Source organism: Stigmatopora argus, chromosome 1 (assembly GCF_051989625.1).
Source record: "Stigmatopora argus isolate UIUO_Sarg chromosome 1, RoL_Sarg_1.0, whole genome shotgun sequence".
In the NCBI taxonomy this organism is placed as follows: domain Eukaryota; kingdom Metazoa; phylum Chordata; class Actinopteri; order Syngnathiformes; family Syngnathidae; genus Stigmatopora; species Stigmatopora argus.
In genome coordinates this window covers 18121174-18144752 of record NC_135387.1, presented here as the reverse complement: position 1 = coordinate 18144752, position 23579 = coordinate 18121174, and the positions used below count along the sequence as shown (strand labels likewise).

General features: G+C 39.0%; 2 protein-coding genes across 4 annotated transcripts in view; both read right to left on the bottom strand.

Annotated features, from left to right (window-relative positions):
* dmd (dystrophin) overlaps nucleotides 1-12567 on the bottom strand; it is a 103803-nt gene extending 91236 nt beyond the window's left edge. For all 3 annotated transcript variants that reach the window (XM_077605604.1, XM_077605612.1, XM_077605616.1), the window contains exon 1: nucleotides 12159-12567. In XM_077605604.1, the coding sequence (XP_077461730.1) occupies nucleotides 12159-12240 (82 nt within the window). In that variant the 5' untranslated portion in view covers nucleotides 12241-12567. The remainder of the gene's footprint in view (nucleotides 1-12158) is intronic.
* Nucleotides 12568-14555: 1988 nt separating this feature from the next.
* LOC144072345 (transmembrane protein 47-like) lies at nucleotides 14556-21369 on the bottom strand. The gene is made up of 3 exons (XM_077597565.1): nucleotides 21019-21369; nucleotides 16402-16542; nucleotides 14556-15797 (listed from the first exon to the last, which is right to left on the bottom strand). Exons 1-3 carry the CDS (start codon nucleotides 21245-21247, stop codon nucleotides 15619-15621), a joined length of 549 nt encoding a protein of 182 aa, XP_077453691.1. The 5' UTR covers nucleotides 21248-21369; the 3' UTR covers nucleotides 14556-15618.
* Between the last annotated feature and the right edge of the window lie 2210 nt (nucleotides 21370-23579).

The following is a 23579-nucleotide window of genomic DNA, read 5'->3' as shown; positions in this document are numbered from 1 at the left end:
CACCAGGCGGGGGACACCCTGAATTGGTGGCCAGCCAATCGCTGGACACAAGGAGACGGACAACCATACACCCTCACTTACAGTTTTAGCGATTTGAAGCAGCCTATGCTGCATGTTTTTGGGATGTTGGAGGAAACTGCAGTACCTGGAGAAAACCCACGCAAGCCTAGAGAGAATATGCAAACTCCACACAGACCCACCAGCGACCGAACCATCGAACCCAGAACTGCGAGGCCGGCGCCTTGACCACTCATCCGCCAAACGGCATTTCAATTCCATTCAATTGGAATTAGTGATTTGCTCTTCGAGCAGTGCAAGTTATTCGGGATTGGTTGCCAGAACGTTCTGAGATGCAACATTTTTGTTGCATGTTCACGGGAGGAATTACGCTCGTAAGTCAAAGTAGCGCTGTTTCAAATGGAGGAAGTGCCAGGGAAGATGCGTGTCATTCCTTTAGGTAAACAAGAGGAATGATAGACAGGTAGTGGAGGCGGGAGAGACGTCCTAATTTGATGACAGGCTCTCCTGGAAGCATGCCTGTTGCAAATGAAGGCACGCACGCGCGCACGCAAAGGAATGTTTTGCCTATCGCGCTCTCATGTGTCAGACTTTAGTCAAGAAGCGGCTGAGCTCGCTCTAATTCCACCAACGGCACAGAAACACATGTCAGACTCAGACTTTTCCCTCTATAAATGGAATGCGGTCAGCTGTTGTTTTGGGAAAGCTTTTCAAAAAAGGTCCCACTCGTACCTGAATAATGTGCAGCGCCAGCGTATCACTACCATGAATCCGATGGAGACCCTCAACAACAGAACGGAAAGAACAGGTGAACGCCGGCCGGACTCCAAATGATCCCCCCGTCAAATATACATTTGGTAATCCACTTGCGGTGTGGGAGGAAAGAACGAGGACTGGGAGATTGTCAAGAGGGGCAAGCGGGTGTCAAGCAGCCCACTTACAAATCAGCAAGAGTCCCGCTGAAGTCCCGTTCCCGCTGACTCCTCCTCCTCCTCCTCCTCCCTCTCCTCCTCATCCTCCTCCTCTTCTCTTGTTCGTTGGACCAGACAAAGTCTCCATCTCGAAGTCACTTTTCAAATAAATATGATTGGACGGCGGCCAAAGGGGAGCCCCGACAAAAACTCAGGCCAGCAACAACTTTGGATCAGCATCATCTTTCCGTGGTCACACCCACCTGCTGCATATGCCAGGGCTTGTATTCATAACAATTGCATTCATGCATTATTCAACGACAAACCTCTCTCACCACATTCATCCGCAACAAAATTCAATGGATTCATCTTCACTGGATGGATTCAGCTGCAAGAGTTCCTCTTTAGACAATAAAACGCTTTAGACATACACACACTGCCTTCAAATTATATACATATATATATATATATATATATATATATATATATATATATATATATATATATATATATATATACACACACACACACACACATATACACGTATACATAAATATACATACACATACACATATATACTTATATGTACACATGCACATACACACGCGCACACACACACACACACACACGTACACACACACGTACACACACATACACACATACATATGTAATATGCAGTGTAGGCACACAGATATATATGTATAGTATATAGACAGTATCTATTCATCACAGTATATATAACTAAGAACATCCCTCCCAGATCAAGATTTAAACTAGACATTGTGCTTTGAAACGCAAGTGTACCCAAATATCCGCTCATCCACCTACTGTGACAGTAGGTAAATACTGCCAAGCATTGTTTGATCCCTGGAAATGAAATGAGGGACAATTTTGGAGAGCAAACATAAGAGCTGAGGTTACTTGAACCCCACCCGGCTCTAAAAAGTTTATTTTGAGCTCATGAAGAGACTCGTAGCTCATTTCCTGGGTCATCTGCTGCTCCGTTAATTGCCAGGCAGGCTAACAACTTCCATAGAAGAAGTAACAGGAAGAAAAAGCACTTAACAGGCAGATAAGCCACATTTTGCTCTTCCTGTCAGAGATTGATGCAGTGATGCTGCAGTGCAGATGCAACCCAAAAAAAGGGTTTCCCAAACTAGGCAACGAAGGACAAAGATTCCACAGACCAGATGAGCATAATTATGTGTCCAAATTAAATTAAAAAATGCCTGGAATCAGATATCATTAGGTCATTCCAAAATTTTAATAAAATTTTGTTCAGCATCTGTTTGCAGTAAATTCACAGATCAGGAGTAGTATGTGGTCATGGCTGTCATTAATACAGGTATCCTTTCTGCTGTCTACCAGGAATGTCTGGCCATCAGTTGGAGCCCTCAAATTCAAGCTATATTATTTGCTAATACGGTATGGACAACACAAATAAGCTAGTTCTCTGAATGGCTCCCCAAAATATTTAAACAAGCTTTTGTTCTGGCCAATTTAACATGCAATTGTTCCCGTATGACCCCAAAGTTGGTTTATGCTTGGAAAACCTCGTTAATGACAAAAATAATAGAAATATAATATATGCAAAGAATATTGAGCGAAAATTCTTCACAGGAATTCGATTTTTCCCCCTTAAAAATGTGTCTATTGATATGTTGGAAATGATTATGATCAAAAAGACCGTTATTTATACAATTACATTTGTACCAAATGTCTGGACGTCAGATAACAATGGTCACAGCACACCAAACATGTCGTAGTAAAAATGAAATTTCACTTGCCAAGTATGCAAGACTATTCTTAGACTAAAAATACATTCAATTCAACTCAGCTTCTCATAAATTACAACTACTGCATCAAGTGCAAGTTTAACTTTTAATCGTTTGATTTTACATGTTGCAGTGAATCAACTTTCATCACATTCCCCCTTAAAAAAAATCTGCAGACTTTCAACCCCTGATGCATGGCAGTCTCTTGGGCATAAACGTTAAAAGACATTAGTACATGATAATTATACACTGATTCGGAACGGTTTATGTAAACTTCAAGTTTGCCAAAGCAAGTACCACAAAAAGCAACGGCCTGGTCCATATAATACCCAACAGCTGAGTAAACCTCAAATTGGCACTAGTTACCGTGTCATTACGCACCGTAATTACAAGCATCATTAAAGATCATCCATTTGTCAGACAGTGCAGGAAAATGCCAAGCTTTCCTATCAACTCATTGGCTGTGTGCTGCCAGTACTCCATTGTAAAACTAGAAATGGTTGTTTCCTGTGCATTCATGTGTTCATTGAAAGCCTTGACAGATACAGGCCATCTTTCATAGAGAGTGATTTGCAAAAAAAAAAAAACAATACACAAATATCCAGTATACATCACTTCTTTAGCAATAAATAAGATCAGCAAAGGGATCCAATATAAAATATCTATAACAGCAAAGATGATAACATTGAAGTATTTCAATCTTACATTTTGAATTATTTTTTGTGGTGAAATATGTTGCTCACTGAAAAAAAAGCACCATTAAAAAGTGTGATGCCATGCAGTTAGACAGCACGTCATGTGAACCACTTGTCTAAACTTTTCTTGTAAAGATGGCAGTTCCTTAAAAAAAAATACTGGTATCCAAATGTCCAGTGACTTCATTTTACAGGGGTATGTGTTGTTTGTTGTGCATAGCTTGTATTCATGTATTACGATGATTGCACCCTCAAAATCATCCTTGTCAAATCACCGACAAATTTCATCGAGTTGCTCGGTAGAGTCCAATAAAACAGACCTTAACAACATAAATGAAAACACTGGGCATCTGTCGTTGTTTTTCCCCCAGTGGCCAAATCACACGCACAAAATGGATTTATTACATGAAGCACAAACCGTTTAATTGAGCAAATTAAATTCAGAGGTAGCAAGAAGTGTATTTTCTTTAAACCGAGAACTTTACAAATGCTCTGTTCTATGAAATAATGTACTAACTCTATAAGAGTACTGCATGACAAGAGATCAACTTTAGCAAAACACACACACACACACACACACCGAATGCACTCACAAATTTCTATTCACTCTTACTCTTTCTTTCAATGGAAAACTGAAGCCATTTGCAGACTATTAAAATAATATATTACAATTCTCAATATTGCCTTAATTAAAATTCACTTATCATAGCTGGGGACTCAGGAGCTAAGCCATTAAGGAGACAGTTTTCTAGTCGGTCTTTATGTGGTTGATGTGTGTGTGAGTGCTTGCAGTCTCCGGATGAACCGGTGCTATTTGAAGACTATAAATTACCGGCCAGTATGAATGAGGGTGCAAGAGGTTGCTTATCTATATGTTCCCTTTGATTGACTAGCTACAAGTTAAGTTTAAATTACACTGATTGACTTTTGTTCAAAAGCAGCGGTGAGGGGCCCTGAATGCAAAATGCAATAGAAAATAGATAGAAAATTTAAATTAAAAGTAGACGATTACAGTGATTGACATTGTGCTGCCTTTTCCTTACGCCATTGAGAATCAACTGACATGCTAAACCAGTTAACGCACATTTCAGTTTTTGCAAATCATATTTTTAGCTATATTTTTTTTGTGTGTAAATGAAAGCATTCATTTAAAATAGTGTTTCGAGGAATGTTGCACTTTAGACTTGAAGTCATTGATTTATTCAGCTTTCACGTGTGCATCAAAGTTGGACGGGATTCAATTTCCAAATGATTAAGTCCCATCAAAGTGCCAAGCTCAAGCTTTTAATGAGCAATAAATATTGAGCCAAGCCAATTTATATTCTAAGCTGAAAAGGTTTTTTTATGTTCCAACTTTAAACCTTTACTATGTTTTCCTTGCTCCTCAATAAATCACAATACAATAAAGACGGCATTGAGGAGATCAGTTTTACCAATGCATTGCACAGTTTTCAAGCATATTTGGCAAGGGAAAAATATGTTAGGAATAGGTACTTTGGTTTCAGTGGGATTTTTAGCTGGTCTCTTTGCTCTTGTGACTTGGGCATCTTTACGGTGTGATCAAAGAATGTATATATGTTCCCCGTGGAATGATCCTGACTGTAGGTGGATGATGTAGAATGAGCGCAATGAAGATGTGTCCTTATCTAAAATAAATTAAAAAACAGACAAAGAAATTATCCATCATACTGAAAAATATGATTTTTTTACGTTTAGTAATTTACAATTATTTAATAAGATAATGTTTTTTAAAAAAAACATGCAATATGATGGTGGCAACATTTAACAATGCTTGTTGTGACGTTTGCTGTCATTAATTTAATTTTTGCTTTAGGGCATATGAATAAAACCCTAAACTAAAATGTCACTCGGGTCCCTGGGAAAATAGAAGTGAGCAACACCAAGTTGACTAATTAATATTGCCCTTAATTGAGATGCATCTTTGCCTGGTTGAAATGAAATCTAATTAAATAACAATCATCGTTTTTTTGTATTCTTCAATTTATTTGACATGTGATACATTACCAGCATAGTAGTTACATTTGGACTACAAATGTGCATAAGAAATTTTCAGGCTGAGTTATATACAAATGAATGTTTTTAGAGCTGTGTACTCTCTTAATAAATTAACGAAACCAATTGCATTATTGAACATATCAATCTGAGGTGCAGGTATTATCTACATAGCTCCATTTGGGGTTGTGATCTTAATGTTCCATGGCAGTATCTGTGACATTAGCAAATAGAGTTGCCAGGCTGTTAACTGGGTGACTAGCCCAAACATCTGACCTTTTCAATTTTCTCTCTTTCTCGCTTGCCGTCATAATATTATGGGTATCAACTCTTATTCGATCTAATTCAATGTACAATTGCATCAAAATCGGCATAAAAGCTAAACATGGATGAAAATCGTCAACTTTTCGATATAATTTTGTTTAAAATATTGGGCTCCAATATAATCTCTGAAATGTTTCTGAAACTACATTTTCAACAACAACCAGTTTTTACAAATGTTTTCATTGCCTTTGGCAACGCGTGCAACTGATTGTGTTAAATGTGTAGGTAATATCGTATTAGAATCATAAAAAGGTCCGTATGGACCAAATTGAATTGTGGCAGAATTTACAGTATTGGCAATTTTCATATTGTCACGTGTTCATATGTAAACATGTATTTTTTTTTTCTATATTCAGCTTTCGGTCCTACCAAGTTATTATTGCACAGATTGGTAATTGTGAAGAGGCTGAAATTTTTGTTGATAAACAAATATTTTGTTATCCCAATAATCATTGCAATTTAGGTTGGGAAATACCCTCACCTCAATTGCATAGCATTTATACAGCATTTAAATGTAAAATGAGGCACTGACATCTATTGTATTGAGGGAGAAAATAGAATTCTGTTGCAGGTCACAAGTTCTGACAGTACCAGGTCAATTTCATGACGTTACAGAAGAAAAGACGGCACCTTGCTGTCACACAATCCATATCCTGATGCATCATTTAACTGGACAGTCTCAAGAAAGAATTGGACAAGTTATTTTTAAAAAGATGTCATGTCTTGTCCTGGTTTCCGGTCTCATACTTCAAGGAGGATCCACGTCTAATTTGGAAGTGGGGGGGACCTCTGTTGGTCCTATCCACATTATAATTATTATGCTAAAGCATGACCATAATACTGGTCCTCTGAGCTCAAATTTAAAAAGCCTGCCTGCTGATGAATTAGGAGTATACTAGAGCTGATGAGCGATTATTTCCAACCCGCCCTGCCTGTGAACAGCAATTAACTGCAATCAGAGCTGTCCTTTTACACCCACACCACCCTTTTATGGCTCATAGCCCTTACATGGTCATCTCAGTGACAAGAATTATCATTCTTTTTTCATGGTTGGACTTTGGGGGTTTCTATCCTGAAAAATATGGACTACGGCTTCTGCTCACAATTAGACCTCCACCGAGTGGGAATCGAATCCATGCTTCCTGCACCGAAGTCAAGCGGAAGAACCACTGAACCATCGGGATATATATGACATGTTTCCCAATTTTCTTCCTGAAGCAAAATGTGTGCACTGCTCATTCTTTTTGCTGAGTTCAGCCACCTCATCTTCACATCAGCTATTCAAACCTTCCACCCCGATCTGCCCTCCAGCCATCTGTCTCATTTCTCGGAGTCATTCCTTCAATCCCACCTTTCCATCGCTTCACTTGTGTCTCCTGAATCGTTGCTCAGCACCCAGGTTTGGTTTTCATTAGCCTTGAAACACCCATTCAAAGTGGAAAGAGAATCACTGACAATAGTTTAATAATGTGACGCAGTAGATAGGTGATGAATAGATGAATGAAAACAGGACAACAATATGCAGCCGCTAGACAAACAAATTGGTATGAAAGCCAGAAGCGATAATAGGAGGCGAGAAAAGTCAATGTAAAAGGGAAAGGGTGATGGAGAGCATGACAGGAAAACAAAGAAGTAACTAAAGCTCACCTCAATAAATGAAAAAGCCCAACTGCAAAGTGCATAGTAACTCGATGGAGATATATATATATATATATATATATATATATATATATATATATATATATATATGTATATGTATATGTATATGTATATGTATATGTATATGTATATGTATATATATATATATATATACACATATATTATATATATATATATATACACACATATATATATACACATATATATATACACATATACACGTATACACATATATACATATATACACGTATATACATATATACACGTATACACATATATACACGTATATACACGTATACACATATATACACATATACACGTATATATATATATATATATATATATATATATATATATATATATATATATATATATATATATATATATATATATATATATATATATATATATATATATATATATATATATATATATATATATATATATATATATATATATATATATTACAATCCAATAAGGGCCATGGTTAAAAATATAAATAAAATTACATACAATTACACAAAGAAAAGCTGATGCACCGATTAAAATCCCCAAACCTTACAACTGTCATTGGGATATTACGTGTTCACGTCCTATATTTCAATCATTCATTTTCATATATTCTGCGTTTGACTGGCCATCAATTCAGAGAACAAGGAGACTAAGGACAAGCATTCACGCTCACACTCATACCTAAGGGCAATTTCGAGGGTTCAGCCAGCCTACCCTGCATGTTTTTGGGATGTGGGAGGAAACCAGAGTACCCGGAAAAAAACCACACAGGCCCGGAGAAAATGATGCAAAATCCACACAGTAAGGACCAATGTTCCCTCTAATTTTTCGTTGGTCTGAGCAGAAAGTCAACCTCCCTGAGCGCACTGAGTACCAGTGTGAGCGACATCATCGGTACTCGGATGATTCGCCTAAAGAAGTTTCGCCGACTGACGTTTGACAGACGGGCAGGTCGCACGAATGGACGTTCCGCCGAACGTTCATTCGGCCGAATGGATGTTTCGCCGAAACGGGATTCGCGCGCTCGCCCCGCCCCCGGATCGTGTGTGTACAAGTTTTTCAACCTTGGCCCGTGGGCCATATATGGCCCGTTAGGATTTTTAATCCGGCCCGCCGCCAGTGTTGTCCAAATTATAGTAAAAATCAATATTAGTCTACCATCAATGGCAGCCCGGGAATAAGCACTCTTGGGCGGGCAGATGTAGCAGAACCGAGCCGTAAAATGACAGCAATCGGGTCAAATCCATCCTAAAACAGCATTTAATGATTAAATACAAATACTGGAGCTCTTTGGACATTAGAACCGAGCTCAGGGAAGTGAATTCCATGGTAAAATGTCGTGATGATATCGCGATGGAGGCAAAAAAACGTCTATATACGTCCATTCGCCAAACGGCTCAAAATGCTCTCAAATTCGGTCAAATCCAGCCGAAAACAGCGTTTAATGATTAAATACAAATACTGGAGCTCTTTGGACATTAGAACCGAGCCCAGGGAAGTGAATTCCTCGGTAAAATGTCGCGATGGAGGCAAAAAAATGTCCATATACGTCCATTCGCCAAACGGCTCAAAATGCTCTCAAATTCGGTCAAATCCAGCTGAAAACAGCGTTTAATGATTAAATACAAATACTAGTATTTGTATTTAATCATTAAACGCTGTTTGAACGAACGTTCATTCGGAGACCTGTCCGTCTGTCAAACGTCCGTCGGCGAAACTTCTTTAGGCGAATCATCCGGTCACGACATCATCATTGCTCGCTATGGGCACACCAGTATCACAGTATCACACCTGCCACAAGCAGGTGCATGTCAATGTTCCCTCTAATTTTTCATGTAAAACATGCTGTAAAAAACGAAAAACATAGGTGGACAGAGCTACTGCCACTGGCTGCCGCTTAAACGGCGCCATCATGAAGAAAGGGGTAAAAAAAAAAAAAAAAAAAAAAAAAAAAAAAAAAAAAAAAAAATTCCGTTTTTTTTTTTTACTGCGCGCCATAGGATTGTTGCTGCGCAGAGAAGACGAGAGTAGTGCGCAATTGCGCACGCGCGCAGCTTAGAGGGAACAGTGGTAAGGACAGACCTCACAATATAAAGTTTGTAAACCCCAGCATTATACTGAATTCTAGTCACACTTGTCTGAGGAACACTAACATTTGTTGCTGACCAAGGGACTGTGCTGCCCTCTTCTGGCCCAAAATTCCGTTACTTGAATTTAAAGCTAAAAAGAATCAATAATCCCTTTATGATAATGAATGGAGTCATTGATGGTTGCTATATTGCAGGGGGCAAGTAACAGTTGATGAACATTAAAATGATCGCACGTCAGCATACATTTCTAGTGTTGAACTCTTGTGAAGGCTCATAGAATAGAATCAGAATAACTCGCAATATTATATTATATCTTTCAGCAATACAAATACGGGGTTGATACTCTGGATACGCAATAACAATCTATATATTGGTAATAAATATCTCCACAATACTTGTACTTGGCTGGTAAAAAAAAAAAAAATGAATAAATACATCACACCCAGTGGAACGCTATGTCTTGATGGGGGCTGGGGTTGGAATAATCAGGAAAAGTTTGATGTAGCAAATATATGTGCTGACTTTCATTCATTTCCAAACGGCTTATCCTCAGGAGGGTCACAGGGGGTGCTGGAGCCTAGCCCAGCCAACTATGAGCACCAGGCGGAGGACACCGTGAATTGATGGACAGCCAATCGCAGGGGACAGGGAGACAGGTGACCATTCACTCTCAAACTCATAGCTAGGGGGCAATTTAGAGTGTACAACCAGCCTGCCCTGCATGCTTTTGGGATGTAGTAGGGAAGCAGAGTACCCAGAGAAAAACCCCTCGTCCACCGGGCCTGAGAACAAGGCAGTAATATATATATATATATATATATATATATATATATATATATATATATATATATATATATATATATATATATATATATATATATATATATATATACATACATATATACATATATACATATACATATATATACATATACATATACAGATACATACACATATACATATATACATATATATACACATGTATATAAATGTACATATATACATATATATATATACATATATATACATATATACACATATATACATATATATATACACATATATACACACACATATATATATACATATATATATATATATATATATATATATATATATATATATATATATATATATATATATTTCCCTTAGAACCAACGTGATTACCTAATTAACCAAGAGGAGCAAGAAATTACTTGTATAGAAAAAGTTGGGACATGTCAATAGGCCGATGGGTGTGGGCAAGGTTGAAAAGAAGAGTGAGAGAACATGACAACCGCCCAATAAGATATCTGATACCGTACACTACCGTGCTCCGAGCCAGCTGACTGCTATTTCCAGCATGAGATGACCTACCAACTGTAGTTTAGGAGGTAGAAGTTGACGATGATAGTGGTGGGGGGTGAGGAAAGAGAGACTGAGACTGTCTGTCTATTCTTCTTGGAGCTCACCCAATAGTACACCATTCATGGACTTTCACTATTTACAATATTTAAAATTGACCACAAGCCTCATCTAATCACAATTTGAGGAATTTAGTGTCCAAGTTAATTTGTTCCTGATTGAATTTTAGCTCCATTTTGAGAACCTGCACAATAAAACCATTTACATGTAAAACTATTTACGTTCCCGTTGGCGACAACCATCCTCCAATGTCAATTGGTGAGCCATGGGCATGGGAAATGATACTCTGTGTTCATAAAGATTGCCAAAATCAAATGCAGATGAGCACAATTATATGACATAGATAAATGAAGTTTCTAGTGACTTTTGGCACACCCGCTGAAGATGGTGCAAATTTCTCAACGTTATTTGTGTAACAATTCTTACCGTAGGTACAACATAAAAAGTGACACGCGTCACTTGTGTCAGGAAGCACCATTGTGTGCACTACAGTCACTTTTCGACAGGTGCATGGCTTTGCTTTTGTCCTCTACACACACAAATCATGCTGTTGTTAAATTGGTTGTGGGTGTTATTTCGGTGTCAATATGATGTGCTTAAAAACAAAGCCAGATAAAGGACAATGTATTCTTTGTACATAAACAGTATGTTACAAAAACAGCCAACAAGTATTTAATTTTATCACTTCAGGTGGATGACAGCAACTTTTATTTACGACGACAATGAACTGGATGTAGACCTGGTTAGAATGAATCGAATAAAATAACTGGATTAAAATCTAATTTGTAGGAATCAAAATGTTCTAGATTAAAAATTATGTTGTGCAAAAAATATCATTTGAAAAGTATCGTCATCTGCATGAAGTAGTGTTTCAGATATCTGTACTTTCTCTCAGTATTTAGTTTTCTGTTCACATTTACTCCTCACATTTGATATCTGTATGATAAAGTCAACAGTGGATGACGTCAACTGTAGTTAATGTATACTGATTGATCTTTCAAGTATAGTTACAAAATTTGTTTCTTAGCATTTCCACCATGCTCTTTAATAGAGAGGGGAAAATATGTTGTTTGTTTTTGAATTTGTCAATTAATAAAAACTTTGTTGCAAGTAAAAAATAAAATATTGTATTGTATTTTTTTCTTAACTTGTACCATTTAAGGGACTGCAATCAGTCAATACAGTGTATATAAAAATAGAGAAATTGAGGGAAAAAGACACTGAGTTTGCCGTTATCGCACACTTATCATGCCCTACCAGAGCGACACTTGATGATCTCCCCGAATTCATCCTCCAGCACCTCGTCGCAGTAGTCCTCGGGTCGCACAGCCTCCGCCATAGGTCAGCAGGGAAACCGGGTCAAAAAGTACCTATTTGGTCAAACTAGCGGATAGTCCGAGTACGAGTGCGAGACTCCAGGAGCAGCAGCCACAGACTGGGTGGATGTGGGCAAAGCAGCCAAACTCTAGCCAAGATGGGGGTGGGATGAAGTTTGAGAAGTAGCTGTCAAACATCTCGCCACGCAAGATGGAACCAAGCAGGTGGGCCATCAGGGAGGGGAACACGGTGGCATGGGGTCGCCGCAGGAGCATTCCTATCTCGAAATAGTAACTTGTCTGATGCGTCTCGTTGGCAGACGCCAGGGACAAAAAAAAGACACCACGGTGACCAGAAGGCATGTGCCAGCAAAATATTCATTCTGGGATTCCAAACATTTTGTTTCCCCCTAATTAGTAAAGACGTTTCACCTGGATTCCAGCCATTGCAGGTGCAAACCGTTTCCTAAGTGATATTAACCAAGGCGATTGGCTGGCGCTAAACCCTCCTGTTATACCAGAGTTCATTTGACCCCATCCATTGTTTAACATTAAAAAATAATAATAATTGCAGGAGTTAGTATGACACCCTCCTAAATTTTTCAATCAATATTTAGTTTTAAAATAAAGAGACTAAATGTTGAGCTAAAAAGCCTCTGGCTTCAAAATCAGGTGGCATTCAATTTGTTCTGAATAGGTAAAAATACATTTGTGTAAATAAGGGTCACAATCAATGTTCCCTCTAAGCTGCGCGCATGCGCAATTGCGCACTACTCTTGTCTTCTCTGCGCACAGCAAATCATATGGAGTGCACAAAATAAAATCCCAATTTTTATTTTTTGTTTTTAAAAAAAAAAAACTAGCTGTGAGGCCGACGCGCGAACCACTCATCCGCCGGGCCGCCCATTCATAGATATTAATCATTATATTTTATTATTGCTAAATTATTTATGTGTAGTAGACATACGCCTGCTTATGGCAGGTGTGATACTGGTGTGTGCCCATTGCGAGCAATGATGATGTTGCTCACACCGGTACTCAGTGTGCTCAGGGAGGTTGTCTTTCTGCCCAGACAAACAAAAAATTAGAGGGAACATTGGTCACAATGTAATCATAGTCCTCCAAGGAAAACCGTACTTAAATGTTGCACATTCCAAAAATGAGTTTGACACTCCTTGTAGAACCTCATACGGAGTGAAGAAGGTAGGCCTTCCAAAAGCATTAATTGGTGCTGGAGTTATATTGCGGAACAGGCCAACGTCTCCATGTTACAAATTACAAAGGGGGACAGTGACAAGTCGAAGGTTTGTCCTAGATAAAATAAAATAATTGAAAGAAACTCTGCTAGTATGCAGGAAAAAGAGGGAATGAAAGGGTCTCGTGGTCACAAAAATCAACAGTATTCATTCTACAGTGCACAGATGTGTACAGCAGATTACAAAAAATAGGATGAAAGATTTTGAAGATACACCAATTCTAAAATTGACATTTTGACCTGGCGGCTGAGTGGTTAGCACATCTGCTTCACAGTGGCAGTCTAGGGTTCAAATGCAGGTCGGTCGACCTGTGTGGAGTTTGCATGTTCTCCCCGGGCCTGCGTGGGTTTTCTCCGGGAACTCCGGACACACATTCCAAAGACATGCATGATTGGACACTCTAAATTGCCCCTAGGTATGAGTGTGAGTGTGAATGGTTTTCCGTCTGCTTGTGCCCTGCGATTGGCTGGCCACCAATTCAGGGTGTCCCCTTCCTCTGGCCCAAAGTCAGCTGGGATAGGCTCCAGCACCCTCCTAGACCCTAGTGAGCATTAAGCGGTTCAGTGAATGAGATGAGATGAGACATTTTGACCTGATGGTTGTGCTAGAAAAAAAAGGTCACAAATATTCAATAGGCTGCGATTGACTGGCAACCAATTCAGGGTGTGTCCAGCCAACTCCCTGAAGTTGGCTGGGATAGACTCCAGCACCCCTGCAACCCTTGTGAAGATAAGCAGAACAGAAAATGGATAATAAATAGGGTTCATCTTGTAGTCATTTGAATCTTTGTAAAAGATTTCGCCAAAATCAGGAAGGTGGAGAAGTACCAAGGGCTAAAAGATCTGATGAGTGGATGTGGAAGGTGAAGGTAAGCGTGGTTCCCGTGGTAGTAAAATACTCGGGGCAGTAACAGTGCAACACTTCAACAGAACATTATTAAGAATTCAACTGTTCATGTTTCTTGTGACATTTTGAAATAGGGCATGTTCAATGTTTGTGATTAGAATATGCATGAAGTTAATTAAAACAAATGCACAGCGACGGAATTTTGGACACCCCCAGTGAGTGCACCACTTCAACAATAACATTTCTGCATTGTTTATTTTAAGTTATGGTCTAACACAGACATGTTTCGTAAGTCACTTCTTAGCGTATTTGCTTTGCCCAAACATGCCGCTGTTCTGTTCCACATTAAATGCAGTCGCCAGTCTTATCTATGTGAACACACCGAACAGTTGGACAGACCTAATGCTGATCTACAGCACTACCTAGCACACATACAATAATTTTCTCGGTAGCTAAAAAGTCTGATGATGACACTCTATCCTCTTTGTAACTCAATGAACTCTGCAATTCCTAAATGATGAAAGTAGGATGGAAAGTACAATGTGATGATGAAATGAGGTATGATTGATGGAGCAGGTCCATCATTTCTGGTAGCGGCATAATAATAACATGCATTACAGTACATTGATCCACATTTCCATCAATGGGCAATTTAGAGTCTTCAGTATATCATAAATAATATGGACTATTTATTTAAAACTGATGTCATTTCTCAGAAAAAAGCTTTCTGCCTTTCATGTTTGTTTTCATCTTAGGATGCCATCATATTTAGCAGAAAAGCTTTTGATAAACATGTCCAGTGTTTTATGATATTTTGACCCATTTTGAATCTAGCATATCTTGAGGGGGTCAAGCGCAGTCCAGTCTCACATCGTAGACGACGGCTAAATAATCATGTGGGCTCAGTGTGTCACACCTAGCAGAATTACCACAGTGAGTGACACATAAATCAATAATGGCTATGGCAAATCGGTCAAGTGGAATCTCTTGAACGTGTAATGACCATTTGTGATGATAATGATGCGAATGATTTACAAAATGAGTACTTCTTTCTATTCTGCTACGCAGCACGTTTGGTTTGGTGAATTAATTTGTTGAAGGAGGTGACGTGTGTCCTTTCTCCTGATGGGTTGGCTCTCCACACAATCAGAATTGTTCTTCTGCGTCACATGACAGAATGGAAGCGGCAGTGTAAACCTCTTTACAACAATCCTTTAGCGTGCTTTGCAAATGTGAGATTCATCTGCACCCATCCAGCACATTCTCACACCCTTCCAGCAAGTTGAGTCTGGATGGAAGCTAGTAGTATTGATCATAGTTCTTGGGGTTGAGGCAGTAGAGGACAGCCCCACCAAAAGAGAAGATGGTTCCTCCCCAGGCCAGGCCGTAGCCCCAGTTGAACTCATGGTAAATCTTTAAGTTGATGGTCTCAATGAACTTGACTGGGTAGAGCACCAAACTGCAGGCCTGGAGGACCACTAAGGAGAAGATATTGTTCCATTAAAAAACAAAAAGTGTCATACAAAAGTCTTTAATTTTGAGAATAGCACACGTTGGATAATTGTCTGTCATTAGCATCTAGCAATTATGACTATGGGGACAAAAGAAGAACAGAAGTGAAATAATTTAAACAAAAATGCAAGAGCGATGCAAGTGTGTAAAGGGAAATGATGGAATCATGATGGGAGAGGAATAGCAAATAAAGGAGAGATGTAGAATAAAAATGAATCAGAACAGGTGCAATAGGGTTCAAAATATTTGAGAGTAGAGAATTGAGAGAAATCAGACAATTAAGACCAGTATCTTCATTTTAAAATAAATATAATTACTGCAACGGGGAGCAAACTAAAGAGCCAATCAAAAAAGGGACTGACGTATGGAGTGATGAAATGAATAGAAATAAGGCATACTGATGCCTGATTGAAGAAGGAAGGAATGAAGAACATAGAAATAAGATGCAGAAAGGGGCTCTGTTGTCAGAATTTGAGTATTAATAGGCGAGGGTTTTTGCTCTTTTTAAGGGGAAATCGGCTAAGGGCTACTTTTGACCTGGTACGGTGGCTTTGATGTGTGCCTACGCACCTGTGGCAAAAAGCATGAAGGCGACGGGCTTGTAGAAGCGCCGCCTAGTGCCGATGCACACGGCCACTAGAGCCACCAGGAATGACATCAACACCAGTCCTCCGCCCCCTAGCAACAGCGCCAGTGTGACAAGCTGCCAGTCTGGAAGGTGGTTGGAAAAAGCAGAACAAAGTTGCCGTTTGAAGATGACATTGTTCAAAAGGTTCACGCTTCGCACGGGCTGTTTAAAGATGAAAAATTACTGTACACGAGCTTGGAATTAGATGAAAAATGGGGACGATCACCTGCCTCCATTAGGGATATGGATATAAGACGTAAACAAAAAAAATCATATAGAATGAACCAAAATCGTAAAAATCTCACGGAATGATCTTTGCCAAATTGAAGTGACATGAAGTCAATGATGAATTGCTGCTGTGGCCATCTTAAATTTTATATCAAAACACTGTCATTATCTGGCGGCCACGTGCGGGAGTGGTTGCCACGTCTGCCTCACAGTTCTGAGGTCGAGGGTTCAATCTGCGGTGGGTTCCAACGTTCCTGTGTGGAGTTGTTTAGCTACCCAGTTACATCAATTTGAGATTAGTTATCATACATTTGGAGCCTAGCCCAGGGACAACATGCAAACTCCAAACAGTGAGGGCCCACCTGGGATCGAACCCTCGACCTCAGAACTGTGAGGCCCGCGCAGTAACCACTCGGACACCGGGCCACCCAAATCACCACTCATGAAGAAGATAAAAGCAAGGCCAAAGGAAAGGCTGAGTAATAAACTTAAATCAGTTGGCATCACAGCGGAAATAAAGTATACATACTAAGAGACCGTTTTTACAAAGCGCTTAGAAGGGAGGGGACAATACAACAGGAAAACAAGAGGGGCAATGTTACAAGGGCAATGAGAGTGCAGCATGAAAAGCGATGACAGGTTGAGTCGACGAGTAGACCAAAAAAAAAGGCTGAGTAAAAGGTAATGAAGAGAGGGAGCACTTTAGCTGACAAAAAGCCTCCAATCGAAAATCTTTGCGAGTTGTGGACAGGGTAGCTTAATGTTCACTTAAGTAGCACACAGAACTTGATCATTAAGCTCTGTTTGTGCTGTGCCCTTAATCCGTTATCATTCAATAACCAAGACAGACGTAAATTCAAAGCCAGGTGTTGTTTGTTGAAAACATGAATATAAAACAGCTTGACCTTGAGTTTTTTTCTCTAGAATTTCAAGTCAGCAGCAATGTTGCTCAGTATTTCATTTCATGAGGGATCTAATGCTTCAATCTTGCTATATTCATAGCTGTTTTATTTCATTTCTCAAATGACATTGTCAGAATTCATTTAAAGCATAAAAATAAACACACACAAATACCTTTTCTCTGTATTTTATCTTTCTATTAGCTAGCCGAGTGACCTTGGGAGACTGTTGAGCTTTGTTCAGTCTCAGCACAAATCTTAACTTGTCTTAGCGAATGACACAAATGATAGAAAACCGGGATGGATGATATAACATGACCTCCTGAGATGGTCATCACAGAACTATTACAAGGGGCATATTGCTGAAATGTATTATACTTGGCACAAACTGCAACCTGTGTGCGAAGTAGTCTTTATTTATTTCATGATCTATTTCCCATCTCGCCCAAATAGAAGAAGGTATAATTAGTCTGATTTCCCTGGGCGACATTTGTCGTCTTTATAGACATGCAGGGCGAGCCCAATTTACAACAGCAGATAATACATTCAAATATTTTTTAGAATAAGGTATTTGACTGATTTTCTCATCTATGATTTCCCTACTCTGAGATGAAAAACCTTTAACCTCCTCAGTGCCAGTGGATTTAGAGCAATTTGACTCATCTTTCAAAAACCACTAGATATTGTGTTTATTGACAATAACAAAACATATTTATGGATGAAATATTAGACCTCAGAAGATTGTTTCGACCCTTTCGGTTTCTTAATAAGTGCCACTCGGGAGTATATAGATTGATTTCACACATCTCACCCAAGTTTCACTGAGAAACAATCAGAACAAGCTTATGTTAAAACAAGAGGATGTCACTGTTGTCTATTTCTTTTAACGATTTATGAGCATAATATAATTTCTTCTAAATAGTGATGCTGTGTGTTGGTGCAGTTATAGACATGCTGTTGTTATACACTTTGCACTTCATCTCATTATTAATGGTCTAGCATTTCTTTTATAAAAAGATCATATTTAAATCATGACTGCATTAGCACCAATAACCAAAAAATACCAACTTTTCTGCCTAATTGGTTGCCCCCTTGACTGTGAAAATCTATTTGATATTTTTTCAAGTAAGTCCACACCCAACATTGCACCTTTTCTGCTACTTTGCTTAATATTAATTCTGTAAATATTACAATGAATTTCAAAGCACTCTATATTGTTGCCTATGAATCCATTTTAAAATCCACAGTCATCCTTTTTATTTAATACCATTATGAATAGCTACAAGGAGCACTGCAAAGCACCTCACGTGTACAAGGAAGAGGCATGCTGAAACGGGGGTTGAGAGAGAGGTGGATGTTGGATAGGGTGAAATAAACACCCCACCCCCCTCCTTCAACAAAAAAAACCCAAACAAACAAGTGAGGGTGTGACAGCATCTTATTATCTTTATGCAAATTAATGCAGTGCTTATAATATTCTCCAAATTTACTCTAAACAACGGTATTCCCATGGTTTTCAATGTATCTATGGAAACACATAGTTTATGGATATGTTAAGATAAGGAGAAGAGCATCTCTTTCGTTGTCATGATGAAATCACGTAAACACATTTCTCTTGTTGTGTTCACCTTGCTAGTGTCAAGTGTCAACACAAATGTTATTACACTGTTTTCCCTCTCTATCGACCACAGTTGAATGCAGCATTAATTTCCAGTTACATCTTTAGCTGCCAAAAATAGAAAAAGGCACCTCTGGAGGCTCAGAAGGTCTTTGATGGACACGGGATTGTGTTTTACCACCAGGGGGAACAAATAAATGAACGGAAAATAAAGCAAATTGCTTGAATTTGGAAATGTTTTAAAGGGAGCTGCACTCAAAATAGGCAAAATGATTTAACATGGGCAAACACCAGGAAAATCCTTTGCCATGTGTTCTGTTCATCAGTTACAGTAGTTCAGGTCTTGGTAAGAGAGTTTGCGCGCGAAAGTGAGCACAAAGATTGTTTGTCTATATTGCATGAGCTCAAATTTTTAAAAAACGTAGAAGACAACATTAATCTGCATCAAGAAAATGAGAAAAACTGTCTTCATTAATGTACTAGAAAAATAATCCCAGTATTACTGGGAGTATTATAGCAGTATAAAGGACAAGCAGAATGGTCCAGCAATGACATTGAGACGGTAGAAATTGGCAAACGGCAGTAAGCATCTTCTTTCTTGAATATCAACGTGTTAAAACAACATGTAAAAGGAAACGAAGAGTGGTGTTGAAACAAAGAAATCAAAGTGTGACATGAAATATTCAGATAGCCCGCAGAGGAGAGGAGGTTGTCCAGAAATAGGTCAACTCAATATGGTCGGCTAATATTGGCACAAGCACAAGCACACACACACACACACTTACACACACACACACACACACACACACACACACACACACACACACACACACACACACACAATTTCACGATCACAGCAGCAGACAATAAACATCAAGGGGGTTTTCAGGTAGCTTCAGTGGATGCTACTAAGGTGTAATGATTAGAGAGTTTTGATGAGCTCTTGTGGTATTTTTGCAATTAGTACCAGTCAGCTCCCTCTTGGAAGTGGTCGTAAAAATGAACATATTTGAAAAAGAAGGATGTGTCGAACTAAAAAGGTCTGCAGCCCCCTCTCCTTATATGTCAATATAACCTTACATTTCTTTCAGCTAGTATACAGAAATGTTTTAGAGCGACTGAGGAAGGGCTCAAAAGGTCGCTTGCTTTGTTTTTTTTCCTTCTTCTTGGTGAGAAGATCGTAACGCACCGTAAAATAACTCTTATCCGTGGACAGATCAGAATGAATTTTGGTAAGTATATTCTAGGAATTAGTAGACATTGATCTACAGACAATACGGCTGTCTCGGGGCTGATTAAATTACTTGATTGCTGTAAGTTTGCACGCAGTTTGGCAGTGGGGGGCATGTGCACTGATGAGGTCATCATGTCCCTGGGTTGAAGATATAGTATTTAGAGAGTTGGTCAGTTGCAGTTTGTTTAAACTTTTTTTTTTAATTTGAAGAGGTTTCACCCAGTGATTGGTCGCCAATCCATTTCAGGTGAAATATATACAGGTCCACACTCCACAACTATTTATGCTTACAGCACATTAATGGATAATTTAAAGTGTGCAGTGAACTTTTAATTGAGGTTCAACTCCCCAACTTCACAACTAGTTATTCAATCTACTCCTAACTAGAATTCAAGTTGTCAGGAAAGAGAAATGATGGTTGCTGATACTGAAGCTTGCATGTTCAGAGTATGGAAATATGCTAAAAGTATATGTAACATGTTAAAATGTCCGGATAAGAGAAATAAAGCATGTTTTAACAATTTAAATATTGAATTTACACCCCGTATAACATATACTTGCCAGGTGACCGTCTCCTCACCTGAGCTCAACGTGGTGTTGCACTGCCACTTGTCGGCGCTTGTCGGCTTCCAGCAGGACTCCCACAGTGACAGGTAATACTGGTCGTCGGCCGTCACCCACGCGGGACTCATCACGGCACCCACATCCAAGCACAATGCCAGGAAAACGCACAGCAAGGCGACCAGCTTGAGCGGAGTGAGCGGGGAGCCGCCTCCCGACTCCTCCGTCTCGGTGACGGCCGACGACATGTCGCTGGATGGGGATGCGAGGAGAAGGGTGCCGCTGATCACCAGAGACTGCCGTGTGAGACAAGTCTGTCGCTTTTTCGTGGGTGTGTCCCGCGCGCCGGACAAGCCGTGTGCCTTGTGGGCATCGCTACAGCCAACAAACGCGTTTGATAGGCTAACCTAAATGCGGTGACGTCACGACCCTGTCTCCAGTGGTGGGAGAAAACCATTTGCTTTTAATAAACTAAAGTGCTGTATATTCGCTAAATATGCTTTTTAATAAAATGAACAGAATCATGTTTTGATTAGAAACGCCAAATTATCCATGGGTGTGACTAATTGTCTTTGTGCCCTGCCATTGGCTGGCCACCAGCTCAGGGGTACCTGCCTCCTCCCCAGACTCAAGTGGGATGGGCTCCAGTACCCTCATGACCCTCGTGACGATAAGTGGTGCGGCAAAAAGATAATCTGCCCATATTTTATGGCAAATGAAAATGGCCAAGCCAAATAAATGCTATTTCTACAATGAATGTGGAAAAATAATAGCTCCGTTAAAATTGTGCCTCTGGTGTAACCACATTTCAGATTGTAGTGTGTTTTGTTTTTTGTTTTAACTATTCCCAGGCCCAGCCAAAAATAGAGACCCTCCTGATTCTACTTAAAATCAGTTGTGCAGCTCACATGACCCACAAGAATGTAAGGAATTGTGCTTATCATCAACGTATGACTGGAAAAAAACAAAAATGTTAGGCTGATGGTTGCAGGACATACTAAGCACTTCACTAAGTGAAATTCTAAAAATAGCTCTGACTGGAAAGAAAAAGACCAAATATATTGCAACAAAGATAAAGATAGCATGCAGGTACAGAGTGTATTTGTTGGAAATCCAAGGAGATGTAGGCCTAGCGATTAATCAGTGGATGAAATAATTAAGAAATCATATAGTGAGGTACCTCTCAAATTCACATATTAAGCTTAAAAAGCCACACTAAGGCAAAGACGCAAAAAAATGTAAACGATTTCAAAGAGCAAATGTTTTACTTTCACCAGAGAAGTTTAAATTCAGTGGTACCTTGGAATTCTATTAATATGACCTACTTAGTGGATCCTATTAGTTGTTTAATATATATGTCTATATTATTGTAGTAGTCTAGTAGATTCAACTATAAAAGGACGGAAAATGCGTAAAACTAGTTTTGTTTCTTTTTATAGCAGGACTGTTCCACTGCTTAGATACGGAGAACAGTACGTAATTTCAATGTCTTTAAAGGCTGAAAAATGTTCAATATGCCACATGGGAGTTTGCTGTACTCCCATTGAGCTTGTTTATGTTAAAAAAATGGTGTTCAATTTTCACTCCACACATAAAATGTACTCATATACTGCACTTAATAGGCCGTCATCTTCTCTCAGCTCTCACGTGTACAAGAACAGTTCAGACATGCTTCATTTGGCTCCTGCACGTGCACGTCAAGGACGGCAGGTATTTTGATTTAACACGTGTGTGTGTGTTTGTGTGTGTGTGTGTGTGTGTGTGTGTGTGCGTGTGCGCACACATCAGTCGTCTGATATCGTTGAAATTGTAACAGCAGGATATGAAATATGTTAATGAACTCAAGTAATAAAGTAATAATCAGATATCATCTGGCGCTTGCGCTCTCTCTCTCTCTCACACACACACAACAATCTGTTTACATGCCACCTGTAGTTACATCACCTGTTCATTTTATGATCTCATCCATACATACACACACATGAATATATATACTGTATAATACTATATGCTTATAGTGTACATAAATGCAATCACAGAAAAATTACACAAAAAAGAACTTCAATGAAACGGAATATACAATTCAATATGATGTCTTATTTGTACAAGGGATGACAGCTAAGGTCAAATTTTCTGTTTATTTATAGTCTTCAAATTCTATCAGTGATTTTCCTTTCTAACTGGTGTCACAGTATTAGTATTTTGGATAAAAAGATAGCCAAGGTAGCGACTTTTATTGAAGATGATTTTTCACTTCCAAAAGGTGCCAAGTTGCAAAAGGTATGATTTCAAATCACACAACTTAAGTGACTAAGTAAAAAAGCATTGCTGTTTATGTCTAAATAAAGGGCTCCCATCAATTCAAAGTCTGCGAGCTTAAAGCATCTTCAAAAGAATGATTTTTCCACCAAATATAAAAAACTGAAAAAAAATCAAAGCAAGGTAGTCAAATTATATTTAATTATTCATTCATCTCTCATTCTGACTATCCTCAATAACTGTCATTATACACTGCATTGGAATAGAACCTCCTGGCACCCACTTGCCAATGTGAATAAATCACCCCCCCTCCCTCCCCCC

Bases quoted from the DNA above. Each gene is read 5' to 3' on its own strand.
- LOC144072345 (XM_077597565.1), bottom strand. From the start codon at position 21,247: ATGTCGTCGGCCGTCACCGAGACGGAGGAGTCGGGAGGCGGCTCCCCG. The intron at 16,543-21,018 runs GTGAGGAGACGG...ACCACCTTCCAG, and splicing joins CAACACCACGTTGAGCTCAG to ACTGGCAGCTTGTCACACTG. The intron at 15,798-16,401 runs GTGCGTAGGCAC...TCTTCTCCTTAG, and splicing joins CTTCATGCTTTTTGCCACAG to TGGTCCTCCAGGCCTGCAGT.